Source organism: Strigops habroptila, chromosome 2, assembly GCF_004027225.2.
Source record: "Strigops habroptila isolate Jane chromosome 2, bStrHab1.2.pri, whole genome shotgun sequence".
Classification (NCBI taxonomy): Eukaryota; Metazoa; Chordata; class Aves; order Psittaciformes; family Psittacidae; genus Strigops; species Strigops habroptila.
In genome coordinates this window covers 120,574,371-120,602,085 of record NC_044278.2, presented here as the reverse complement: position 1 = coordinate 120,602,085, position 27,715 = coordinate 120,574,371, and the positions used below count along the sequence as shown (strand labels likewise).

The window sequence follows — 27,715 nt, the reverse complement described above, 5'->3', positions numbered from 1 at the left end:
CCTGGCTTGTTATGAGTTAAGGAGTTTGTCATGCCTCACCTACAGGTGACACTGTGGTTGTGTTAGCTGGAACGGTTTTCATAGTCTTTGATGGAAATGAAGTGTTTAAACACTTTATTAGAAAACTAATACATGTTTTAAGAGTAAATCCACCTTTCAGCCTGAGAACCATTGTCTTAAATGCAGTTTGTTTTCTCTCAAGGCTGAGAGAGCTGGGACTGTTCAGCTGGAGAAGAGAAGGCTCAGGGAGACCTGATCCCATGTGCCAGGAGTTAAAGGGTGGCTACAAAGAAGATGGAGTCCCATGGAACAGACAAGGGGTGATGGGCACAAGTTACACCTGGGGAGATTCCAGTTGGACATTAGGGAATATTTCTCCCAATGAGAACAACCAGCCATTGGAATAATCTCCCCAGGGAAGTGGTGACTCCCCAACATTGGACACTGTTAAGATTGGGCTGCACAGGGTGCTGGGCATCTAGTCTAAGTCATGCTTTGACTAGAAAGGTTGGAGTAGATGATCCTTGAGGTCCCTTCAACCTGGGATTCTGTGATTCTATGAACATTTATGGTTGCCTGTGATGTTGGAATCAATAGTAAGTGTAATATAAAATACCCCCTAGTATGATAGGCTGGTCTTCTATAGAGGTAGAGCTGGCCTTAACATAGACTTAGTATCTTCTTTCTTCAGATTCTTCCTTACAGGTGCTTCCTGAATTTGAGGGCAAACCCCCCAGATTTTACAGAAACAATCTGGGCAGTTACTGACAGTTTAAACACTGTGTATCCTCTTATCAATGTCTTTTCCTACTGCTGAAGTTACTCCCCTTGTCACACTGGGTTTGTAGCGTTAGAGGTTTGGGGATACAAGTAGAGAAAGCCATCAAATTGGATGAATGTAGAGTTTTCTAAAGGCTTGGAGAAACATGAATATGTACTTTTAAGTTACATGTGAGTAGCTGCTTTCTTACATCTCATATTACATATTACTTTATTACATCAAATAGCTTTGAATGCTGTCAGTTAACGTAGAAGCCAAAGTCATCACAAGGACAGTAAACTTCTGTCCTTCTCTTCTTCTTCTCTTTGAGGTGAGTAAAAGGAATTAATCCGTGTAATTGCAAGAAATTACAAAGTGAGATTATTTTTCTCCTTAAATACCAGTGCCCTGAAGTTTTGCTATCTTGAACTATTCATCAAATATGATGCATCTCCTCTGCTACACCTTGTTTCTGTGGAGTAAGTGTTGCTAGTAACTGCTATGAGAGCAGACTCAGTCTCCTGTCTGATGTCTTATTTGGTTTTCAGTTCATGTTTACTACGTGGCTTTGCTCAATGGAGTAATGTTTCACACAGCACTTGGGAAAACAAAGCTGTATGTGGCAGCTGAATATTAGGAAATGGCAAATAGTATTTTATTATTTGACCATCATTAATGATTTACTCACAGTCCCGTGGCAAATACATGGTCATAAACGTGAACGCAAAGCTTGGGCACTCAAATTAAAACGTGTGTTTTCATGGATGTCTGGGCCTGTAATTCCCTGAAGGAACAATCTCATCTTTAATTAAAGCACTGCTTTAGCAAATGACATTTGGTTCCTTTGGCAACTGAGCGTGGGGTAGATGGAGGTGGGTGATGTTTAATAGCAACAAATGAAATCTGAGCTCTGTTTCTTGGGAGAATCCAGACAGAAACAGTCACCTCCTGCTTCTGTTTTCCCACCTTTTCAACTCTCATTGGCAAAGCATCTGTCTTCTCCTGCATTTGTCCCATCTTAAAATTGATTTTGATGTTAAAAGGTACTTGTATGAATTCTACTGTCACAGGTCACGGGTGAGGGTTATTGCTGTTGTTCAGTGTCTTATATTTATTGGATGAGGTGGAGTAACTATCCATGTATGTGTGGTGGTGGCTGTTAAAAGATATTTAACTCGTAGAAGGGTATAAGAGAAATGCTTTATGGGTTGGGGGGGTGGAACCCACAGTTCTTAGTGATGGTGCAGCCTTCCAGTGCTACAAGAAACCTGGAGAGGGGCTTTGGACAAGGGCCTGTAGGGACAGACCAAGGGGAATGGCTTTAACCTGCCAGAGGGGAGATTGAGATGAGCTCTGAGGCAGAAGCTCTTCCCTGTGAGGGTGCTGAGGCGCTGGCACAGACTTTTCCCAGAGAAGCTGTGGCTGCCCCATCCCTGGCAGTGTTCAAGGCCAGGTTGGACACAGGGGCTTGGAGCAACCTGCTCTAGTGGAAGGTGTCCCTGCCTGTGGCAGGGGGTTGCAACTGGATGAACTTTAAGGTCCCTTCAACCCAAACCATGCTGTGATTCTATGGTGCGATTGATTGTCAGAATGTGTGAGTAGGAAGAAAAGGAGTTCTGCTTTCTTAAGTAAAAGAAAAATCTCATTTTATCTCACTCTGTGCTCCCATTTGGTGTTTGCTGCACTTGACATGGGTTCTATCACTCATTAGAGGTAGAGAGATTTCTCTTTCAGAGTAGATGAGACCACTGCAAATTAGGAGTTAACCTTGTCACATTGACGGGGAGGTATTTTAGGAACCAGACTAAAACCTGGGAAGTAACCCATGGCTCTGATGCTTCAACTGCTTTTTCCTCTGCTACTAGAAGGCAGATGAGTTTTTCGGCAGCTTCTGGGTTTACTTGTGGGTTTCTTTTGTAAATACATCCTCATCACCTTGTGTTGATACAGGCACATAAGGCAATACTGCTTTGGGTTTAAGCTGTTACAAAGCCAATATAGAATGTGATTTATAAAGTTAAATCATATTATTTTCCTTACATCCTAACTTTACTTACTGTGCATCTCTACTATTTGCAATATGAAAATGGGTTGTAGCAGAAACAGTGGTTTTGTTCGTGTTTGGATACAAGAATCTGACATGCATTCCTGTGATCTTGGCTCTTGGCAATAGTGAGATCCCTTAATCCAATGCTTTTCATGCTGTGAAACCTTAGAATTTAAGGGTGACTATAAAAAGGAGTCATCTCTGAACATCTGATTGTAGTAGGAGGGACAAATGAGATGGTTTTGATTTGTTTTGCTGGTTTATTTCTTTTGCCCCCAGGCTTGTGCTTTGGTTAACCAAATCCACTGTAATCCCATCAGGAGAATGTGGTGATCGAAGAGTAATTTATATTGGATGGTTGTCTTAAGCCAGGTTCTGTCATTGCAGCAGAAAATATGAATCCAGGCCCACCATATGCCTTGACTGGGTCCATATGGAACTAATAACCTGGGTAATAAATGGCCTTCTGTTGTACAATGCAGTGCTGAGGATGATTTTCTTCCAAAGCCATTTTTCTTTCTAAAACACAGAGAAGCAGAGAAATCATTCCCAATTTTGAGTCTTTTTTTGGTCAGAAATCTTTCGAACTTGAAGGATTCTTGCTTACACCTTACTGCCATCAGTCATGGAAACGGGTGTGCATCCTAAAAACCAGATTTAACTTGGAGTGGGATTATTATGGATGAGGCTTGGAGCAACCTGCTCTAGTGGAAGGTGTCCCTGCCCATGGCAGGGGGTTGGAACTGGAGGAGCTTTAAGGTCCCTTCCAACCCAAACCATTCCCTTGTTCTATGCTTATTCCATGTTTCAGCAAGTATCTCAGTATCCAGTTTGTGCAGTTACTCTGTGTGTGTGCAGTGGAGACCAGCTGTGGCTTCTAGAGGATGTTAACTGCTATCTAGAGGGTGTTAACTGCTGTTCTAGAGGGTGTTATCTGCTGAGAACTGTATATTATGCTGCTTCCTCTTCATCCTGATAGTCTTAAAGATACTGGAATTCAGGGATATTTCATTTTTCATATTTTAACCACAGGAGGGATAAATTTCCCTGCAGTTTCCCTGAAGTGTTGAGATTCACACTTGAAAGACAGAGGTTTTTCCCTTCCATGTGCTTACTTCAGAGGTATTTTTAGTTTGGGGACTTCTTAAATAAGTAGTTTATAACCATCAGCAGTTCTGTTGGGTACTTCATTTGATAACCCAAAGGTAAAAGCCAGTTTGCATGGTGTCAGCATATGGAATCTTTTCCTTTCTCTTTGCACCCACACAGGAGTTAATACTTGGCTTAAAGTCAGTCAATGCTTGAAGCCTTTCTCATAGCTACATGGCATTGTATTTGAATGCTGGGTTTAATTATGGGAGTAATAGCAGCAGTTTAAACGTTGATGTAAACTCTATAAGGAACAGATTTAGCCCAGTTGTGTGACAATATGTATTTGTACCAGTTGATATCACTGTGATAATTCCAACATACATTGATCCGCTCAGGAATGACACTTGCACACAAATAGATGTTTGGAGTCAATGAATATAAAACATTGTGTTGAAATTGGGTCTTTCCACCTAATGGCTGTGTTTTTATTAAGCTGAGAGGCTGCTCTCCTGTTCCAGATAGGAAATGGAAAAGGTGTAATGAGCTTTAACAGGCAGATTGATTATTTTCTCCCTGTTCTTGGGTGGCTTTTGCTAATAGGAGGTTATGAGTACTAAATGGAACATTTCCTTAAGGGAACTGCTTGATTATCCTACATTTTCTTTGAAAACCCAGTAAATTAACTGACCATAATGTTAGATTCGTTGGAATGAGGGATTTGGAAAGCAATGCTAATTTTGGGTTTCTTTTTCCTGTTTTTATAGCTTAGATATCAACATGGGCTGAGTACTCCAGATCTACGGCAAACTCTTCCTAACCTGAAAAACTTCATGGAGCTCGGGCTAATGGTGAGATGGTAAGTGGGGTTTTGTAATTATAAAGAGGTGGATGCTACATAATATTTAGATATAAGCAGTTAAGAGCTTCACAAGACTTAAGCATACTTAAAGATAATGACTTTCCCAAACTACAGACTATGGAAACGTCCACAATATTCTCCTATTTGTATCTTCGAGGTGATGAGCACATAACCCTTCTCAGAGGTGTAAGGAGATGGGGGGGAGGATGTTTGAAAAGCAATTCTCTTCACTAGAGGGAGGTGAATTCATCATAGAATCCCAGACTGGTTTGGGTTGGATGGGACCTTAAAGCTCCTCCAGCTCCAACCCCCTGCCACGGGCAGGGACACCTTCCACTAGAGCAGGTTGCTCCAAGCCCCTCCAAGCCCTACAGGCCCTTGTCCAAAGTCCCTCTCCAGGTTTCTTGTCAGCTTTGTTGAACTTCATGAGGTTTGCACTGGCAAAGCACAGTTTAAGCTGGTGTCCAAATTTTGGGAGGAGTGTCTTGGCAAACAAATACAGGAGTAGAGTAGAAAAACAAACATCTTTGATCAATACTGTGAAAAGTGTTGCCTGATGGAAATTCAACTCAGCCAACAAAACAGTGGAAGTAAACAGGCCCTGAGAAAAGGCAGCTCAGTCCCTTGTGCTGTTTTATTCTGTCAGTGATTTCAGGCACAGCTGAAAAGATTCTCTCTGCTTTTCTTCTTATCCCCTAGCAAGATGCATAACACGAAGCTTTCTTCATTGGGGATAATATTACTGTGAGGTTTCATGTGGTATCCATCACTGTGATGTAAAAACACCAGGATGATGTGTGATCCCCTCAGCAAACCTGGAAATGAAGGGCTGAAATACCAAAATCATGGCTTCTGTAGTGCTTGTGTGCACTCATGGCCGGAGTACAGGTTGTGGATGTCTCCTTCTGGCTCGAATAAGGACTTGTGGGATGTTAAATGGGAATCACTTTCCAAGTGTAGGTGCCTGTAAGGCACTGTGAGGGTGCTGAGGCGCTGGCACAGGGTGCCCAGAGAAGCTGTGGCTGCCCCATCCCTGGCAGTGTTCAAGGCCAGGTTGGACACAGGGGCTTGGAGCAACCTGCTCTAGTGGAAGGTGTCCCTGCCCATGGCAGGGGGTTGGAACTGGAGGAGCTTTAAGGTCCCTTCCAACACAAACCACTCTGTGATTCTCTGTTCTTCCCTTCTGACGTGTGCTGCCTTTGAAGAACTGATATTGGAAGCTTTAGTTAAGCCTTAGGGGCTTTGCTGTCATACAACCACTTCTTTTTCTTCCTATAGGTGATACACAGTCATTAGCAAGACAAAACACATTTTTTGGCTGGATAATATTTCAAAACAAGTAGAAATATGAAGCACAGTTCTCTGGGAGTATCACATTCCCTCCTCCCTGTCTGTCTATGCCTCATTTCCTTCTCACCTCCAAAACATGTATGAAGAGTTGTTCATTTTTAACTCTCTTTCTTTTAAGGCTAATGATTCTAAACAATGCTTCTTAGTACTTCCTACTAATATAAATGGAAATGAGGCTTTACAGGGAGTCTAGCTCAAGGGGAAAACTGGCTAGACTTCCCTAATTGGGCCTTGCAGTTGAGCAAGTACAGAGTACAGATGCCCACTGTCTTGTGGATAATATCTGATTACAGATATTGAAACAAGCTTAAAGGCCACCCGCTGTTAAAATGAAGAATTGAAGGAATTTTTTTTGTTTTCAGGATGCTGGAGGTGAGTTACCTTATCCCCATGCCCACAAACCACAGTCCCTACAGTAATTCCACGTTATCCTTCGCTTGCAGGAATGCGAGCAGGAACATAGAATCATGGAATGGTTTGGGTTGGAAAGGACCTTAAAATCATCTAGTTCCAACCCCCAGCCATGGGCAGGGGTGTCTCACACTAGATGAGGTGGTGATGGGTTTTTCTTACCTACAGATCCACTCACACTGCCTGGTTGGTTTGGTTTCGTTGGTGCTGGTCTTCGGTTTCTTTCTCGGCACTGCAGCTGGGTTTTGGTGAATTTAAGTTGTGTCAAAGCATAATCACACTGCTAAAAACCAATGCTTACACTGTAATTAGTTTTTCTTTGAACAGGACTGGTTTTAGCTCGTGGCCTGTGCATCAACCTCATTTTTGCTTTGAATAGAGACATTGCTCTGCAGTCAGGAATGGAATTGAATCCCCTACGTATGCAGGGTAGCAGAAATACACAGTTATTTCAGGCTTAACCTCTTTCTCTGATAAGCATCATAGAATCATGGAATGGTTTGGGTTGGAAGGGACCTTAAAGCTCACCCAGTTCCAACCCCCTGCCACGGGCAGGGACACCTTCCACTAGAGCAGGTTGCTCCAAGCCCCTGTGTCCAACCTGGCCTTGAACACTGCCAGGGATGGCGCAGCCACAGCTTCTCTGGGAAAAGTCTGTGCCAGCGCCTCAGCACCCTCACAGGGAAGAGCTTCTGCCTCAGAGCTCATCTCAATCTCCCCTCTGGCAGGTTAAAGCCATTCCCCTTGGCCTGTCCCTCCAGGCCCTTGTCCAAAGCCCCTCTCCAGGTTTCCTGGAGCCCCTTTAGGCACTGGAGCTGCTCTAAGGTGTCCCCTTCAGGAGCCTTCTCTTCTCCAGGCTGCCCCAGCCCAGCTCTCTCAGCCTGGCTCCAGAGCAGAGCTGCTCCAGCCCTCACAGCATCAATGTTTAGTTTAAGTACAGAATAGTTTCTTTACCCCTTTTGTAGAAGATCCCATCTATTTCATACTTCAATCAGAGCAAATTTGTCTTTCAAGTCTTTGCTTCAGCCTTTTCTTTCCCAGCTGCTGTGGGGCAGCCCCTGTCCCCAGTGAAGGTTTGTGGAGTCCAATGCCTTTGCCTCGAGGTGTAATTGTGTTGCTGCTGGGTCCTTCTGCCTGGTGAGATCTGGGTTGTTTTGGTTTCTCAGGCATGACACTGAAATGATTAATACATGTTTTCACATCCCAACACGCCTGATTTATTGCAGCGAGCCTGCAGGTCTACAAGCTCTGCTTCCCTCTTCATCTCTCTCCTGGCACCTATATTCTGCTGTATTTGCTTTGCTTCCCCCCCCACACAATATTACTTGTACTGTATGTAGACAAAATCAGGACAGATCTGTTGGTCCCTGCACACACACTGTGGTGGAAGCTACAGAACTGCAAAACCTTCTTTTTCTGATATCAACTCTGGATGTCGACTCTGAAGGTGAAAGATGATGAGACAAAGTTGTTGTTGATTTACTGTCTGGGTTGTGGTCCCCAAATCTTTCCTATTTCCTTTTGGGACTAATTCTCTCTGTTTCCAGGCTTTTTTTAGTCCTGGAGTCTCAATGGCTTCCAGAAAAGCAGCTCATTTTTAAGATTAGCTTTTGCTGATGAAAAAGGCCCCAATGCAATTTTCCTCTTAAATCCTTTTTCTTTGGAGTACGCAGTTTACTCCAGCTTTTGAGACCAAACTGTACATTTTCATCATTGTTTTACTCCTTTTTGCATGTTCAGATTTATCTTTCACAAGTCAAACTCTTTAGGTCATTGCGTTAAATCAAGAGGCTCTTTCATTTTCTCTCCTATTCTTCAGCTTAGTTTTATTTACTCTGTGTAACTTCTAAGGGATAGCATTTGTGATTCTCAATGGCAAGTAAAGAGCATACCACAAACTCGAGCAGTCCAGTGGGAAGAAGGTTTTATTCCTAGTGAATAGATTAGACAATAGGCTTATCTAATGCTGGCAAATACGAGATAGTCCTTTAGGTCTTGTCTGTAGTCAGGGAGATGTCCTTTTGAGCCTGCATTTAAAAGCTGGACTCAAAACCACTTGCATGCCAAGGCTTAAATCTGTGTTTCGAGGGTAAATCTTGATTCATGTGCTGCTAGCTTCAAGAGGAGCCTAAAACTGAACATTTGAGTCAAGCAAACTCTGGTAGCTTAATTTCTGAAGGTTTTCTTTTTGTCTAAAGCGTGTGTCAGAGTTTCTTAGCTGCCAAAAGACCCAGTTTCACCTTCACTTCATGCTGGCAGCCTCCCTTTTGCAGCCCTGTGGCTATTGTGTGTTACTGAAGCAGGAATCCTCAAGAAGGTGAGAAACTATTACTGCTTTTTAGCACGCTTGACATGATATTGGCTCGGAGCTACGTTTGGAGCTTCAAACCTTTCAGATGGCTATAAACCAACTTAAACACCTTCATTTAGCGTTCTCGCTGCCATGAGGTCATAGTTTGCAACAAAAAAGATCAAATGGTGTTTAACTTATGATTTGATTTTTTTTTTTTTTGGTAAGTATTCTCATACCAAAGAGCTGTAGCTGTGGATACTGGCTTGGGGCCAGACAATCAAGATTTAGTATTTTGACCAGCTGTGATCCAGTAATGTCCCTCCGAGGAAACATTTTGCGGGGAGGAAAAGATACATATTTGAGCCTGTGAATTGTATTCTGTCTCTCACAGTGCTTTACAGTTTCTCTGAGCCCCTTTGCAGCCAGCTTAAATAAGCACAAGTGAATCTCGACTCAAGAAACCTTTTCTTTTCGATTGAAGCTACAAACAGATTCCAACCAGAATGGCTAAAACAACAACTGCAGGAGTGGTCGTGTCCTGCTTCCATCGCTTTATCTCGCCTGTTTACAGCATGGAGCCTGCATCTTGTGCCTGAGGGCTGCAAGAATGCCCAAACGGGCTATTTATTAACTAGTGAAAACTAATATTTGGGGGGGGGGAAAAGCAGCTACTTTGTAGTTCTGCTGCCAGTAAAACTTAGGGCTGAAGTTAGACTGTTAGGAATTGGCTTTTGAGACTTGGATGCAATTGAAACTTTGAGATTGGTGGGGGTGTAATTCTCTTATCTATAACGTCCCATAAATCTGAGGCTTTCCTAATTCAGAAACCCTGCTTCCTGATAGGAACTATACATACCCCCATACAGAACCACTTGGAGGCTGATCCAAGTCGAGGACTAAAAGTCCTTAAGGCCTGATGACAGTTCATCAAATCAGGTTTTATCCTCCACTAGCGACAGGCCATTCTTTTTGGGTAGGTGTCCACACCAGTTTGCTGTCTCAGAGTCAATGACCTTACTCTAAAGTTTCTGGGTGATTGGATGGTAGTTTTCTACTCTGACTTGGGTTTTTTAATATATTTTGTATTAATTCCATGAGCTGTGAAGCTGATAAAGCATCTCTTTCTGTGGACTTTGCCTTCATGCAGTGCTATGAATTCTGGTAACAGTACAGCCTTTTCCTCAAGGAAAATGCAAATGGAATAGAGATCCTCCATCAGCTACCTGTTTTCATGAAGTTTAATAGCAATCGAGTCTTTCTGAGCTCTCTGCAAATATTGCTTTTGACCCAAAACCTCGGTTTGACTTCTCATTCTCACCTGGAGGGAGGTGATGGAACAAGAAAAGACCCCTTAACTGCTTAACGCACTGTACTTAGAGCCATTTTGGTTTCATTTCACTTGCCTGCAAGACTCTGACCATGGTTCTACGTAGAACACAGAGAGCTATTCATCTTCTCATGTTTGCTTTAAACACACTTGTCCCTCGGCCTAACCTAGTTGCTCAGGTTGTCCCTGTGGTTGCGAAGAGGCATCTGGAGAGGGTGGCTTTCCACTGATCTGAACAGCTCTCAACAGGGAAGTCGAGAAGAGATGTGGCTTTAACCTGCCAGAGGGGAGATATAGGTTAGATATAAGCTCTTCCCTGTGAGGGTGCTGAGGCGCTGGCACAGACTTTTCCCAGAGAAGCTGTGGCTGCCCCATCCCTGGCAGTGTTCAAGGCCAGGTTGGACACAGGGGCTTCGAGCAACCTGCTCTAGTGGAAGGTGTCCCTGCCATGGCAGGGGGTTGGGACTGGAGGAGCTTTAAGGTCCCTTCCCAACCATTTTATGATTCCATGGTTATTTATTACCCACCCTTCTCCCACACTTGTTTCTTCTCTGGTGGCTGTGGAAGGAGCCTGGGCAATGACCTCTTTAGATGGCTGATCTCCAAAGCCCTTTGTGCCTATTGACTTTTATCTAAATGCCTTAGTTAATACTTTATAAGCACTTAAGCCATTCTGTTGACTTCATTCCTGCTTTCTCACATTTGGGCCATTATCCCTGTATTTACTCCTGACTGAAGCTAAACCCATCCCATTTGTATTTATTGGCAGCAATAGATGGTTTCAGAAATCTGCCCACGTGTGTCTCCAGCAGCTTAAAACCTGGTTCTGCAGTCTTAAGTAAGGTCCATTCCATTGCATGTAGCTTGAGGATCCTGCCTGCAAGTGCTTTTTGTTCTAATTCATTACTTTGAACACTTGCATGATAAATGAAGATCATTCCTGCTTTACTGCCCTATGGGGCAGCCCTCATGTACAATATTAACTGGGAAGTTATTTTGTGGATGAGGGAGATTAGCTTTGTATTGCTGATACGTTTAGGCTGTTAGATCACTTAGTATACATCATCCTGCCACTTCAACTTACGAAGGAAGGGAAGATTTTCTTTGGCTGCTGGTCTAAAGAGGTATTGTTCAGGCATACATAACGTGTTAGCTTGAATGGCCTTGTCATAACAAGCTCTTTAAGAACTCTCCTGGTCCTGCAGACTAATTAATTTCTCACCCATTTGCCTCTAAGGCCTAGATTTACAAAGGAATTTGGGCATGTTTCTCTTTAGGAGGAACTTAAATTTATATATGCCCACCACAACAGTTTGTAAAGCTGCTTCTCTTGAGCTAATTAGACACCACAGTTCTCATGTTGGTTTACTTAAACTCTTGATTTTTCTGCTGCTGCTGCTTTCTTCTGCTTCATAGAAAAGTTGCTGTTGTGCCTACGTCGGGCTGATAAGCCCTTGCTGAAGGTAATTTGGGGTTTGACAATTAGGCAGTGTTATGCTGTACTGAAGTCTTTGAGTCTGACCTAAGAAGAATGAATTTGAGCAAGTTTGAAGCACAGTTCAGCACAACAGAGAAGCAGGTTTTACTTGCTCAGACTGTGAAGTGGCTTTGCCTTGGGTTTGAGCTCTCCAAGACTTCATAGAATCAGAAAATGGTTTGGGTTGGAAAGGACCTTAAAGCTCCTCCAGTTCCAACCCCCTGCCCCGGGCAGGGACACCTTCCACTAGAGCAGGTTGCTCCAAGCCCCTGTGTCCAACCTGGCCTTGAACACTGCCAGGGATGGGGCAGCCACAGCTTCTCTGTGCAAGTGTCTCATCTCCATGACCACAGATACACTTATTAGCATCTGTGGCACGTTCTGCTTCCTGGTTTGCCACCTCTGTTAACAATGCTCCACACCTTTGCAAGCAAAGCTGCAGATGCTGAGTTTGCATTATAAGGGGCTGAAACAGCAGTTGAAATTGAAGAGGAAAGTTGATGGTTTTGCTGCTATCTCTTTACTTCACTGCCCACCAGTGTAAATTCCAAAAAGCAACTGTTCCTTAAGATAATTTGGGGGGGATTTATGGAAGAGAAGGAAGTTCTATGCATGTATTAAAGGGAAGCCTGAGAGGAGGTGAGATGGGAGAGGAAATCAAAGAGTAGCACTACTCCGTGCTCCCCTCCCATGGGGATGCTGCTTTTTCTCAGAGGGTCTTTTTGCAATCTACCTTAGCCTATTTACAAAAGGGAGCAGGAAGAGAAAAATAACATGGAGAAGGATCCATGCTAGGGACTACTCCTAACTGCTATTCCAAGATTTTTCTCCTGTAAGACAGCTCCCAAAATGTCTCAGGCCTCAAGCAGAAGGAGTTTCTTTTAAATGGAGTTAATGAAGGAGACTCATACTGACAGCAGTTGAATCTTAGAGTTATATATTCAGCACATCAGTAATAGCTGTGTTCTTTATGAAGTTTGGAAGGAAAATGAAGCAGTTGCTTTAGTTAATGCACAACACACTATTTGCATATAGGCCAGTGATTATATTTGGATAAGGATTAAGCCGATGAAGGAAAACTCACATTACACACCCCAGATGATGTGAGGTGGATGTTCCAAATGATAGAACCTGAGACACAGTGTAAGTGGCTTGTGGAATGGTATTAAATAGTAAAATGAAACTTGTAAATTAAGCTTGATTAGTTCATGTTCCTCAAGAAACAGGGGTTGATGTTTGTCCAAAAAGCTTTGGAATGATTGGCACAGGAAAGGAGAAGATCTGGCAAGAAGAATCCTCTGCAAAGAGCAAAGTTAGTGTGTTTTTACTCCTTTGTGTAGCTGTCAGGAGAGTCCACTCGTGCAAGAAGTCACTCTGAGAGGATTCAGCCTCAATTTGAGGAGTTTATGATGGCCTAGGACAGGCCTTAAATACATAACTGTACGGTCAACAGTAGTAATTCATCCAGCACAGCTTGGTCCCATAAAATGGTGTTAACAGTCCGAATTAACATAATGTGGTGGTTTCTTGGGTGATTGACTCTTCAAACCATAGAGCTTTGTAAATGTTCCTACAGGATCTTCCTGCTTTTCAGTAAAGCTGTCCTCTGGGGTGTCTTCTGTAGTTCATACAGCATTAAACACGTTTGGAGTTTTAGCACTTCAGGATACAAGTAGTTGGCCAAATGGAGCTTGGAGTTGTGATAAAGTAATTGCTTCAGCCTTTGGTTAAATGTCTGTATTGCTCATGAACGTGCCTGACAGCTGTGATTTATCCTTTCCTTCTTTCCCAGTGATCGACACCATACATCCAACGCAATTCCCGTTCCAAAGAGACAGAGCTCTAGCTTCGGCAGGTTGGATATTGGCTTTTCCAGTGGGCTTCCTTCTCCAGATAAAGGACTCCGAAAACGAGCCAGCACAGGAAACGAGAGACTACAACACAAAACTCCTCCTCCTAGTTACAACTCTGCTTTAACACAGCCCGTTGCCATCGCAGCCCGTGTAGGAGAGTTAGATAAAAAACCTGGATCAATATCTTCTTCCTTGGATACCTCTATGGACTCCTCGAAAGGAATTACCAAGAAAGGTGAGAACTTGTGCAGCAGTTTAAATGGAGAAAACGGGAGCTTAAACAACACCCAAGACCAGCAGGAATCTTTCCTAGGACCTACTAGTGCAATAAATGGGGCTTTCCTGCCTGGTGAGTGCTCTGGCACCACAAGCAACGAGCAGCCCTGTGAGTTCCGCCCCGCGCTCAACCCCGTCCTTTGCTGCACCGTGGAGCAAGCAGAGGAGATCATGGGGATGGAAGCGACGGGGTTCAGCTCGGGAGATCAACTAGAAGACTTTAACTCCATCCCAGTGGAACACGCCGTGGCGGTGGAATGTGATGAACAAGTCCTAGGAGAGTTTGAGGAGTTCTCTCGAAGGATCTATGCACTGAACGAGAACATGTCCAGCTTCCGCAGGCCGCGGAAGAGTTCGGACAAGTGAGCTGGGGACCAGGGGATTGATAGCAAACATTGAGGTGAAATCAGTGATTTGGGAATAGAAAGAAAATTGCACTTATTCTTTATATTAATTATATAAAAAAGAAAAAATAAAACCAGCTAAAGCTATTTCCTATGGTGATAGACAAATGGACTTGAGCACGATAACACAGGATCATGGTATATTCACAGCCCAGGTACATTTTCATTCTGCTTCCAGTCCTCTTATATGGTATTTATAATCTGTTGGAAGGTTGGTTTTTGGGATTGGGTTTTTTTTTTTAGGCATTGGAATCCATTTATAAAGGCTTTCCTGGAAACAACTTCTAGTGTTGATCAGGCCCTTCTATGAGTATTTGTTCATTTCTTAATTAGTCTGTAGAGTTAAATTGAGTTTAATCCTGTTCAGAAAGAAAAAGTTAATTTAAAAGCACGTTTATGGTCAGATCTCTTTACCTTCTCCTATGTACTCCTGTGTTTTCTTGAGCTATGTAGTCAGTGTTCCAGAAATACCATGGATTTTTGTTTTCTTTACCATTGGACAGCTTTCTCTTGGCTGTGCTCTGTAGCCTTTCAAGTTCTAGTTTGCACTGATGGGTCTTCAGTTGGTGATGTGAACTTGCCAGAGAATGAGCACCTCTGTGATATCTGCAGTTTCCTTGCACCTGATGAATCAGAAATGACATCTGGTCTTTCCTTTTCCCTCCTCCTTCATATTGTTCCTACCAGTAGAAGCCTTGAGGACTAAATCACCTCTAAGGTTCCATATAAAAGTCTCAGCCTGAACATTCCCCACTTCAACCTCATCAGTAGGGACCTAACAAATGCACCAAGTGGGGTTCAGTGACCACCCTTTGAGGCATCTAACGGGGTCCATGTGCCACGAGGCCCTTCACAAGAGCCTTCATTATAAAACCCAGCCTGAAAATGCAGTCAGTGCTTTGGAATTAGGCAAATCTGTAGAAAGGAGGCACTCAGCATCATTCGTCTCCCTGAATACCCTTTTAACTATCTGTACTTTGAGGGAAGAAACCTCCAGTGCTTTGCTGGAGATGTGGTTTTGCTCTTAGGTAGGTTACCACTGGCACATGTGTTCAGCTGCACTAATGGGAAAGCAATTTGCAGCCTGTTTAGTGATTCCTGGTATTTGTTTCAGTTTGGATTTCATTGCTCTTTGCTTTCTATATTGTATACCCAAGAATTGGGGCTCGGGTTTGAGCTCTCAAATATAAAGATATATAGCAGAATAAACACCACTTCCTCATGCCTGGCTTTTTTTCCCCCCCCCTCCCTGGTCTGTGCTTTCTTTTGAACCAATGACCTAGTCTTTTTCCTAACTTCAACTAAGGCTAGCCTAAATTAATTTCAATTGTGGATATGTATAACCTCAACTATCTGTTGTCAAAGCAAGACGTGTATGTGAGAACCAATATACATCATAATAGCACTCTTCTAGAATATGCATCTTTCCAGGTAACACCTTAATGATTGTAGTAAAACTATATTCACATTTCTTCTGTTAGCTTTTAAGGGTTGTGTCTGCACTTGTGTTGCTGGATCGAGCCTTGCTATAGTGATTCATGGTCTTTGGTCTGTCCCAGTAGGATGTGGTAGGTGGAAACAGAAGCAGAGACCTTGATTCTGTAAGTCATGATTCTAGGTGCAGATTGACCATGGAGTTGGACACGTTCATGAGTATCTTCTCCCCTGAATAAGCTCCTTTGTTCCATCCTCATGAAGAGCTTCCCCTTTAAGCACTCCATCACCTTTGAGGAGAGATAGGTAGGAAGCTCTTGCTGTGCATTGATGTAGATAAGGAGGAAATGAACACCTGAAAGCACACCACTTACTCATGATGTGGGCATAAGATACTCTGTCCTGTGACCCTATCTTACCATCTTCTGAGAGAACTATCATTTTAGGTGAAATTAGGCAACATCGAGTCAATTGTGCACCTGCAGGACCTCAGAGCAGCACAGACCTGTTTGTAGGCACCCTCTTTTCCTCTCTGACAGAAAGGCATTAGCTTCTGTGTGGTGGTGACTTTCCAAAGCAACCCAAAGAGTAGCCGTGAAGCCGCTGTGTTTCGTAGGCAAACATGGAGCATCTCCGTGCAATTCAGCCACGTGTGAGATTAGGTTCATAGAGCATCAGTGGGGCTTGGGGTTGGTTTTTATCACTAGTTGCAGATTTTCTCAGGTTGCACCCAACCAAATGAAGTCATTTCCCCCCTTTGATGTCCTCTTGCTGTTCCTGTTTGAACCCTGTACTCGATGTATCAGACACAATGGTTGATTCCTGCATCTGCCGCACGAGTCTGCGACGGGTTTTCTATGGATGTATCTTTAGTAACCCTAAACTTGTCCCTGTGTTTCTCTTCCACTTTTACCACTTTCCATCTGGAAGGTGGTGTGAAGGGGGACGGTGTCATGGGGCTAGTTAAAGCATTAACAAACCTCTCATTGCTGTGAGGACGGCGTCGAACACCCTCCAGCCGCCTCATAGCCGCTGCCTTTGCGTTTATTTCTTCCCCCCCTTTAAATAGCTTTGAAAAGAGCATAGTGGGAGAGAAACAAGGAGTAGGTTTGAAGGTGAGATGATATATCACAGCGTGCTTTCAACTGTCAAGAGCCTTTCAGTTCCTGCACAGCTGTGACACTGTTAAATGTCTGCAAATGTCTTCAAGTGGAGAACACATTTCATTGCAATCCTTTCCCCTCACCAGGAATTCCTGAGATTTTTGAGATTATTAGTTTTGGAAGATCTTATCCCACTCTATTTTTCTAGCAAGCACAACAGCGTTGGCTTATCCTTGCTTGACCAGGTATTTAAAATAAGCAAACCCAGAATATCCCCTCGTAAATGCCACATTAAAACCATGTTGGTAATTGCAGGAAAGCTCATCTGTATTTATAAAATAAAACTGATTAGTATCTCTCAACTTGTGTGTCTTCTCTTCATGGCTCCTCTCTGTTTGTTTTCTTTCCAAGCCTGATTTCAACCACACTGTCTTTCCCCAGCCCTTTGGCTTATCATTCATCGAGCCCATATTGATCCAAACGGGAATAGTTGGGCAAAGAGGATGTGCTGAAGACCTGCCTGCTTTGCTGGCTCCAAATCCCGATTCACACGAGATGGGACTGAAGTTCCTTTTCAATCTCCTTCCAAACTGATGGCATACAGCTGGAAAAACAGCTACAGGCTTCAGTGGGGCTGGGAGACTGATGGATTTGCTAAAGCTTTTATGGATACTGGAAGCACCATGTTCCCTCATCAGGGAGACATCGCTGCTCCTCCAGCAGCTCTGTGATCTGAGCTAACAACGTGTCCACCTAAAGTGATGTTCCTCTCAAGCAGGAGTCTGCTGCATAGGTCCTGGAAGGAGAATGTCCATGCCATGGAGTTGCTGGGGGAAGCAGTGTAAAGTGAAGATTATAGAATAATTAGGGTTGGAAAGGACCTTAAGATCATCCAGTTCCAAGTCCCTTGCCATGGGGACACACTAGACCACGTCACCCAAGACTCCATCCAACCTGGCCTTGAACACTGCCAGGGATGGAGCATTTATCACTTCTTTGGGCAGCCTGCTCCAATACCTCACCATCCTCACACTAAGGAACCTCTTCCTTATATCTAACCTGATGGTTGGACTTGATCTTAAAGATTTTTTCCAACCTAGTCGATTCTATGATTCCATGAAGAGCTGCAGGGACCCTCCAGGCATCATCGGGGTAACAGGGTTCGTTTTGGTGTTTTACAATATTTGACAATTTTCCATGCAATAATATGAAAACTCTTTTTCCACTTAGGAATTGATGGTCAAACATCAGCTCTGCTGCTGCTGAAGGCAGGGACAGGCCAAGGGGAATGGCTTTAACCTGCCAGAGGGGAGATTGAGATGAGCTCTGAGGCAGAAGCTCTTCCCTGTGAGGGTGCTGAGGCGCTGGCACAGGGTGCCCAGAGAAGCTGTGGCTGCCCCATCCCTGGCAGTGTTCAAGGCCAGGTTGGACACAGGGGCTTGGAGCAACCTGCTCTAGAGGAAGGTGTCCCTGCCCGTGGCAGGGGTTGGAGCTGGATGAGCTTTAAGGTCCCTTCCAATACAAGCCCATTCTATGAAGGTGGCAGTTTGTAGCAGCAGAGCATAGTGACTGGGTTACCCATCCCTACCCAGACTCTAATCCCAGCTCTACTTCTCAGCAACTACACTGATGGTGAGTCTCCTTGGTCTTCTCCATTGGAGAAGGCAATATCCCTCCTTGCTGGCTGCTTCATTGCTGCCAGTGCTGCTGATGCCAAGTACTTCTGTTTTCAGCTGGGACTTGCACAAGTTACAAGCAATGGAGGCACTTTTGGGGAAGAAAATCTCCTTTTCTTTGCAGGGTATGTCCTAATGGAGGATGTTCATGGACTTCATGGTCCTTCCTCAATGAAGCTCTGCAGCAGAAGTCTGTTATCCCTTCTTTCCAGCCTTTGTTTTAATGTTCTGCTTCCAGGAGCCTGGCTACGGTGGTTGGTCTGAAGTTACACAGAGTCTTGGCAGAGTTTGGGGTTGTCCTCTGAGCCCTGCTCAGAAATGGCTCCTGGCTTTGGGAATCATGTTCTCATCGTAATCTTCTTCTCCCAGCAAATTTACAACGATGGTGAAATTTCACAGCAACCTGGTCCACCCTCCACGGTTTACCTGGAGACATGAGCACGCTGACAGAAAGACAGAGGACCCTTATGCGTGTCTGGTTTCTACGTGCCCTGTGTGGGACCAAAAGGGAAGGATTCCTGGAGGGGAGATGGGGCATCTGCCAGATGCAGTGCAGATGTTTTGATAACATCTCAGATTCGTAGTAATCTCACTGAGTTCCTGCTTTGTTTCACAGTTTAAACCGATCTTGGGAGAAGCAGCAATAAACCAAGTTGGGGCAGTGTGTGCGTGAGCCCAGAAACCACCCGTGTGCTGGGCTGCATCAAAAGGAGTGTGAGCAGCAGGTCATGGAGGTGATTCTGCCCCTCTCTGCACTCTGGTGAGACCTCACTTGCAGTTCTGGTGTCCTCAACATAAGGAGGACATGGAGATGTTGGAGCGAGACCAGAGGAGGCCTCGGAGCTGCTGGAGCAGCTCTGCTCTGGAGCCAGGCTGAGAGAGCTGAGCTGGGGCAGCCTGGAGAAGAGAAGGCTCCTGAAGGGGAGACCTTAGAGCAGCTCCAGTGCCTAAAGGGGCTCCAGGAAAGCTGGAGAGGGGCTTTGGATAAGGGCCTGTAGGGACAGGCCAAGGGGAATGGCTTTAACCTGCCAGAGGGGAGATTGAGATGAGCTCTGAGGCAGAAGTGTTGGAAAGGACCTTAAAGCTCATCCAGTCCCAACCCCCTGCCCCGGGCAGGGACACCTTCCACTAGAGCAGGTTGCTCCAAGCCCCTGTGTCCAACCTGGCCTTGAACACTGCCAGGGATGGGGCAGCCACAGCTTCTCTGGGAAAAGTCTGTGCCAGCGCCTCAGCACCCTCACAGGGAAGAGCTTCTGCCTCAGAGCTCATCTCAATCTCTCCTCTTTCTTTTTACACCTTTATCATCTACCTAATCTAGTTTTACCATCCAACCTTCGAATTTCATACTTGTCACCTATGAGATGGAGCCCTCATGTTATGGATCACCTTCCCCAGACCCTGAACGCTGATACGAAGCAAATGCAGCTCCACTACCTGCTCCTAAACCTTTACCTTTACTTCTGTGTATATCTCTAACAACCTTTCCCCCTGTGCTAGCAGGAAATGCTCTCATCTGGAGTAGGTGGAGGGCCCCGGTTGGTTTGGCTCCAGCTTGTTCTAACAGCGATAACTTTGTCAACAGCACATGGTGTGACAACACGAGGCGGTTGTTTGGCTGCTCCTTTGTCCATGGAGGAGACTTGCTAAATTGAGGTAGGATTTGTCCTGGGTGAGAAGTCCAAGATGCTGTCAGCTTTGCTGGGAACTGCAGATGGCTGAAGAGAGAAGCTTTAATCCTCCCTGCCCTGACGTTAGCCAGATATGAGGTACTGGAGGACATGGGCTGATTAGCACAGGGCTGCTCTGTGCAGTGAAGCTTCCAGCATTAATGAAGAGTATTTGTGCCTCGAGTGAGTATCTGTCAAGGGTTCGGGTTAGGAGTAGAGCAGCATTTTCATGCTCTTTGGCTGAGCATCTCTGAACTCATGCCACTGCTGTGATTTTCAGTGTAAGAAGTAAACCAGACACAATCGACCCTTCGCTACCTGCCAAAGCAAAGGAGGTCCAAAGCTTTTCATCATTTGCATTAGAAGGTTGTCAGGCATTGGAACAGGCTGCCCAGGGCAGTGGTGGAGTCACCATCCCTGGAGGGATTAAAAATACATATAGATGTCATAGCAGCCTTCCAGTATCTGAAGGGGGTCTACAAGGATGCTGGGGAGGGACTCTTCATCAGGGACTGTAGTGGTAGGACAAGGGGTGATGGCTTCAAACTTAAACAGGGGAAATTTAGGTTAGATCTAAGGAAGAAGTTCTTTACAGCGAGGGTGGTGAAGCACTGGAATGGGTTGCCCAGGGAGGTTGTGGATGCTCCATCCCTGGCAGTGTTCAAGGCCAGGTTGGACACAGGGGCTTGGGCCACATGGTTTAGTGCAAGATGTCCCTGCCCATGGTAGGGGGGTTGGAACTAGATGATCTTAAGGTCCTTTCCAACCCTTACTATTCTATGATTCTATGTGCACTTAGGGGCATCGTTTAGTGGTGGACTTGGCAGTGTTGGGTTAATGGTTGGACTCAATGATCTTAAAAGTCTTTTCATAGCATCACAGACTGGTTTGGGTTGGAAGGGATCTTAAAGCTCATCCAGTCCCAACCCCCTGTCACGAGCAGGGACACCTTCCACTAGAGCAGGTTGCTCCAAGCCTCATCCAACCTGGCCTTTACAACTTTACCAACCAAGGAACAACTGGCCCAAACAACTTCAGCAAAGCCATTTCTTTAGAGAAGGTGTGTAATGGTGTGTTTGCATCTGATTCTTGCCTTCTACTTTGGAATGACTTTTACATCCACGACATGACTTGTACCTGGGATTTGAGCTTCCACTTGGCATCCTCTTGGTAGGGTTCCTTTTCTGATCCCCATGTGATGCTATTACCTGTTCTGCATAGCCAAGCCCATTCTGCCCACTCTGTGTGCCCCATGGGTGCTGCTCCATGGTTGCAGTGAGCAATGGGCCGCAGAAGAGGATCAGCTCCCATGCCAGATTGCTTGGGATGGAGCATGAGAAAGCAATGGAGATTCTCAGCTTTCTGGTTCCAGCCTTCTTGCTTGTGTACCTGCATCTGGGCTGTGGACAAAAGGGGATGGATGGATGGATGGATGGATGGATGGATGGATGGATGGATGGCAAGGCACAAGCTGCCTGCAGACCCTGAACAGGGGCAGGGCTGTGGCCACGTGCCTGGAGAGGAAGGTGTAAATTACCCCTCCTTCCCCTGTGCACCTCTCCTGTTGATTCCAATGCTCTGGACTAATTCCAGTGTATCTTTAGCCCAAGGCCAGGAAGAAACAGTTTGTTTTCACCTGCACATGCTGCGTGTCTGTGCGGATGCGAATCCTGATTGTGCCTGGGACTTCGGGCTCCCAGAACGACACGAGTGGCAGTGATTTACACATGCACTAATAGAGGGATTCAGCCTCCCAACACATCTGACTACTCCTGAGCTCTTTGTGCAGCCTCTAATGAAGCATCCCCAGCCAAGGAACCTCGTGCACAGCGGATGAAGGCACTGGGGAGAGGAGGAAGGGGGCTCATCTCCAAGATGCAACAGGTTCGTTTGGTCTTAACTGTTCTATTTGCACAGGGAAAGATATAAATCAAGGCTGTGCTGGTCTCTATCTGGCCAATTTCAGTCTGGAGTTCCTGACGGGTGACCCCAGGGTACGGTTGCATGCTCTCAGTGCTTATGTTTGACACAGTAATCCAAATTGACGTTCAGTGCTTGAATATACAATAAGTTCATTACAACTAAACCCTCCGGCTCAGGGATTTCCTGTTGGTAAGTCTCGGAAAAAATCAGGATTCCCAATGGGATCGAGCTGAAAACATTTGCAGATAAAATTCAACTTAGCAAGTGATGCCAAAATGGTTTTGGAGCCGAAGTGGAGCTGTATTTTCTGTCCAGTGCAGTGATGCTTTATCTTTCCTTATTGCTTGGGATTGGAGGAGGAGGCCTCTGCCCTTCATAGCTCCCAAACATGGTCTCGGTGCTGCTCCCAAGGGGAGCTCATTAGAAAGCAGTGGATGAATCCACAATCCTATGGCTAAGCACATTTCTTGTGTTTTTGGAACCCAAACTGTTGCCTCTTGTCCCACTTTCTAAAGAGCAAGAGGAAAATCTGCACAGCATCTTCCTATGATCAGCCACAATAACCTCCATGAGCAGATAAGGCTTTAGATATCCCCCTTACCTCCATCTCCCAAGCTTCCCATGGCCACATGAGGGTTGCAACACAGTGAGGTTACTACTCAAGCCCTTGACCTGCTGATTAATAAGCTGTTATGATGAGGTGTGAACTTGGCTTGGGAGTTGTGTTCCTGCCCATGACAGGGGGTTGGAACTAGATGATCTTAAGGTCCTTTCCAACCCAAACCATTCAATGTTTCTATGTCCATGCCCATCTGGCACATGGACAGCATCAATTCTGTGTCCACCTCCTCCCCTTGATGAAACTGACACCTTCTAAACACAGATACAGCTCTCTGCATCCGATGGGGCTCAGCTGGGATCTTCAAGCTACCAGTGAGATTTGAAGCTGGATTTCTAGGGGGAAAACTGTGTTCCAAAGGGGAGATGTGAAGTGGTTCTGTGTGGGGTTGAGTGGTGGGAGAGGAACTGAGAGTTCCCCACGATGGGTGGTGCAAGAACCAGAGGAGATGCTGTTACCAAAAGGAGATGCATGTCCTGCAAAGCATTAGCAAGATGGGATGCAAAGAAGAGAGCAGGAAAAGTCTCATTTCTATTCTTATATCTGCTGCAGTGTGGTGAGAAGAAATGCATGGACACACAGCAACTGTGCACTTGGTGTGTTTTAGGATAAAATTCAGAACTACAGAAGTAGGAAATATGAGAGGAGGTGATCCAAGGAGTCTGTAATCCCTGCTACTGGAGGCTGTAGAACAGACAAAGACATACGGAGTAACCAGGACTGGAAGGACCAGCTTTGAAGTTTGATCTGAGGTTGCCCAGGGGGTTTGTTTCAGGAGAGCTTTGAGTATCTTCAGAGATGGAGATACCCTATCCTGGACCATTGTTCCAGTGTTTGACCACCTTCACAGAATCATAGAATCATAGAGTGGTTCATGGGGAAAGGCTTCTCCTAATGGTAATTTCTCATGTTCTAACTTGGGCTGTTGATTCTTCCCATCACTGAGCATCTCCCATGAGAGCCTTTGTCCATGCTGTCCCAAGTGGAACTTATGAACAGTGATAAAATCCCCCTTTGCCTTCTGCTCTCACTGCACCCCAATGCCCTGAGCCCCAGTCCCAACCAGCTTGGTGGCCTCACTGAATTCTTATCATCTACCTGGTACTGGGGAGCCCAAACTGGTCCCAGTGCCCTGTTTGACATGTGCTACATGGAGAGCGAAAGTCACTTCCCCAGTCCTGAGGGCTCCACTTCTGAGCATCTTTCCAGCTCCATGTTTTTCTTCATCCAAATCACACGTAGCCACAACTCCCAAAGAATTCAATAAAAAGCCTGGGAAAAGGTTCCTGTTCTTTCCTCCCCGGTGGTTTTTAAGTTTAACACATCTTAAACCCAATTAATTTGGTAGTCCCTGGAAGTGCAGCATCCCACATGGCTCCTGTGAGAAGGACATGTGATAAAAGGAGGATTATCACTTGTAGAGCAGCACAATGGCACAAGAACAAATGTGGTAACGTTTCCTTTGGAAGTGTGGGACCTTCTGTGGAGGCTCAGCAGTGAGCTCTGCAGATAAACCTGTTCACCACTGGACTTGAAACCATTTCCTCACTGTGGTCTTCTGGTTGCTTCTCTTGATGGCTTTTTGTTATGATGAATGACACACGGTTGCTTTTCACAGAGTTATAGAATGGTTTGGGTTGGAAAGGACCTTAAGATCAGCCAGTTCCAACTCCCTGCCACGGGCAGGGACACCTTCCACTAGAGCAGGTTGCTCCAAGCCCCTGTGTCCAACCTGACCTTGAACACTGCCAGGGATGGGGCAGCCACAGCTTCTCTGGGCACCCTGTGCCAGCGCCTCAGCACCCTCCCAGGGAAGAGCTTCTGCCTCAGAGCTCATCTCAATCTCCCCTCTGGCAGGTTAAAGCCTTTGAAGTTTGTTATGGATAACCACATAAACCCCCTTGTCCATTCCAGCCCAGAGAAGCTGTGGCTGCCCCATCCCTGGCAGTGTTCAAGGCCAGGTTGGACACAGGGGCTTGGCCCCTTCCAAACCAGTCTGTGATTCTGTGGTTCTATGATCTCCACCCTCCCGATGACCACCATTTGGGAATCCAGGATTCCTTTTCCATCTGTGGGGTGCACTTTCAGCACTCAGCTGTAGTTTAGACCCTGATCCTGGGTAAGCTGGAGCCAAGGACTCTGGCTGGTGCCACACTGCTCGGGTGACAGGCTGTGTGCAGCGAGATGGGTTGGAAGCAAGAATTTGGTTGAGCTCCATCATGTTTCCATTGGGTCTCGGTCTATAAATACTGCAGGTCATCCGTGTGCCTCTTTCTTTGACACTTCTGCGAGGCCGAGGACGCTTTGGGGCTTATATTTAGAAACTTTCCTTTCCTGGCTGCCCCCAGGTCCCTGCCTGCCAGGAAAGTCCAGCACAGGAGTCAGAAAGGTGCCTGCCTGGATTAACCAGGAGCCAGCGCTGAGCTTTGCCATCAGCTCCATGGTACTAAGGAGCCCATAAAGCAACGCGGGTCCTGGGTGCTGAGCTGCTCCCAAGGCTGGTTCCCAACAGAGGGAGAGGATGGGAGCCCTTGCTCATCCTCAGCAGTAGGAAAGCAATTGGGAAGTCAGGTAGGAGAGGTGCTTGCAAAGGATAGTTAAGCATATGGCAATGATTAGTGCAACGTCACCAAAGCATGAAGAACTATCTCTCTTGGGCTGAAGTGGTTTTTGTCTCCTGACCTTGTGGTTTCCTTGCTGAGCAGACAGGGGTATTCCCACCTCGCTGGATGGTGGCTGCATGGCCAAAATGCATGCCTGGGCAGTGGTATGTGCTCCAAGAGCTCTCTTCTGGCAGTGTTCAAGGTGTTGAGCAACTGATCCACTTTTGGCCGTTGGCTGGGTGAAATGAGCATTACAGCATCTATCTCCTAAAGGTGAGTGAGGACACTGAGGCTGGAGGGAAGGAGCTTGTTTGCAGGGATGTGTGTGCTGCAGGACTGGTTATGCTGGGCTCAAGTTAGAGTCAATGAAGAGATGTGAGCATGAGGTCCCATTCTTGGGATCATAGAATCCCAGACTGGTTTGGGTTGAAGGGACCTTAAAGCTCCTCCAGTCCCAATCCCCTGCCACGGGCAGGGACACCTTCCACTAGAGCAGGTTGCTCCAAGCCCCTGTGTCCAACCTGGCCTTGAAGCCAGGGGGATGCCCACTTTAGGATGAGATAAATCTTGCTGTAAAAGATTCATTTTTCCCTATTAGCCCTAGAAACAGCTTGGGAGGAGCAGCACATACAGAGCCATTCCTGTAGAGCTGCCTCCTTAACCAGACCTACAGATTCCACTTTTCAAGGGAACATTTTTCCTTCTTTCTCCAGGATTACACTGAGCACAGGAATCATAGAATGGTTTGGGTTGGAAGGGAATTGCAGCTTTCAACCCCTGCCCTTTCCACCCAGTAAAATAACAAAGAGATGCACTTAGCAATGTTGGAGTCTCTTCACCCAACACGTTGGTCTTCACCTTTCATTATTCCTTTTAAATGATGAAAGAAGAAGACAAAACTTGGTGGACACTTGCAAGTTCTGCCTTTATGTTCTGCCACAAAGCTCCTCTCTATTAACTCTCCCCATACTGGTGTGTCTGTGGGAGCCCTTCTCAAGGGCTTTGTGGCCCAGATCCACCAGAGAGGTGTCAAAGCACAGAGGTATTCCAGGGATGTGGGTGCTCACACGCTGTAAACCATGATGGAGCAAGGGGTGGCGTGTCCAAACCCAGGATATGCACATGCCAATGGGTGGCTGTCAACTGTTGGGGCTGGCTGGGGTGTTCTCCAGCCCTCATTGCACTGCCAAGGTGATGGTGAAGGTCGGCTGGAGATGCAGCATTCCTGGTGCCAGTCAAAACGAAGAGCTTGGCTTCATTCCTGCTGTTACCGAGACCTCTGTGGGGATGGTGCTGGAAGGGCCAACATGCAACTGCTCACTGATGGATGCCTGGAGGGCACCTCCTTGGGCTAAAGAGGTGAAAAATGACAGTGATTTCCTGTCGGTCAACCAAGCAGGAATGTTCTCCCGCGATGCTTTATGAGGCTGCAGGGGCTGGAGATGTATGAAAGGCAGAACGGGCCGATCAACAGAGAGGGAAAAACTGATTGAGAGGAAATTCATGTTGTTGGAACCTTGTGGATATTTAGAAACCCCTCTAAAGACCCAGGACCTGATTCTGACCTGGACCAACAAGGAGGCAAAACCTCACCAGATCCAGTGCCCCAGAGTCTCTCACAGAGACTTGAAGATGCTGAAGGTGTGCAGGAACTGATGCAAAGCATGGACATGAAGCAGATGGTGCCCAGAGGCTGTTGTTTTCCTGCCCTAATGCTAAAAGGGGTCTGTGATAGAATCTCAGGTTGGAAGGACCTCAAGGATCATCTGGTCCAACCTTTCTAAGCAAAGCACGACCTAGACTAAATGCCCAGCACCCTGTGCAGCCCAATCTTAACAGTGTCCAACACTGGGGAGTCACCACTTCCCTGGGGAGATTATTCCAGTGTCTGGTTGTTCTCACTGTGGGAAACTTCCCTCTTGTGTCCAGTGGGAATCTCCCCAGGAGTAACTTGTGCCCATCATCCCTCGGCTTTCCCATGGGACTCCTTGTCAAAAGAGAGTCTCCATCTTCTTTATAGCCACCATGTAACTACTGGAAGCTATCATCAGTATCATGAGTTTTGTGGGGTCTCATGGTATCTTTAGGAGCCACCACACGTGCTCCATGGGGGCTCCCTGCGCCCTGCTCATTGGTGAGCCCTTCAGGGGCTGGCATGGGAAGAGAAGTCTCACCCAGCCGCAGGACACTTGCACTTATGGGCACATGAGATGTCCTGGCTCCAACCCAGAGGTTGAGGCTCATGTGGGGACACCTCCAAGCCCTGGTTCCTTTTTACGCCTTCCATCCCCAACTGCCAATGGCTTTCCATGGGCTGGGTTTTCTTCCAGCCATTCAAGGGATCAGTTCCCAGCTTTTCCAACCCAAGCCCCCTTTCAAGAGCCCTGTGCCCATGCTGCAGAGCCAGGAACAAGAGATCTTGGCTTGGGGTGGCCTCAAGGCACCAGCTGCTTCCCATGGGCTGGACGGGATATACTGGGGAGTAAGACATAGAGGATATTAAGGAGTGTCTTCTTGAATAGAGGATACTAAGGAGTATCC

At 45.9% G+C, this 27,715-nt stretch overlaps 1 protein-coding gene and 1 long non-coding RNA gene across 4 annotated transcripts in view; one reads left to right on the top strand and one right to left on the bottom strand.

The window, feature by feature from the left end:
• The window catches only part of UVRAG (UV radiation resistance associated), a 90,287-nt gene extending 73,239 nt beyond the window's left edge, over positions 1 to 17,048 (top strand). For 2 of the 3 annotated variants that reach the window (XM_030475703.1, XM_030475704.1), the window contains 2 exons: positions 4,664 to 4,755; positions 13,409 to 15,358. In XM_030475703.1, coding sequence (XP_030331563.1) covers positions 4,664 to 4,755; positions 13,409 to 14,111 — 795 coding nt within the window. In that variant the 3' untranslated portion in view covers positions 14,112 to 15,358. Of the gene's footprint in view, positions 1 to 4,663; positions 4,756 to 13,408 lie in introns of all 3 variants that reach the window. The other variant, XM_030475702.1, reaches the window with a different exon arrangement.
• On the bottom strand, positions 420 to 27,359 carry LOC115603652. Its single transcript, XR_003989945.1, has 3 exons — positions 27,349 to 27,359; positions 19,815 to 19,822; positions 420 to 556 (listed from the first exon to the last, which is right to left on the bottom strand). It is a non-coding gene; the product is annotated as an uncharacterized LOC115603652 (long non-coding RNA).
• Between the last annotated feature and the right edge of the window lie 356 nt (positions 27,360 to 27,715).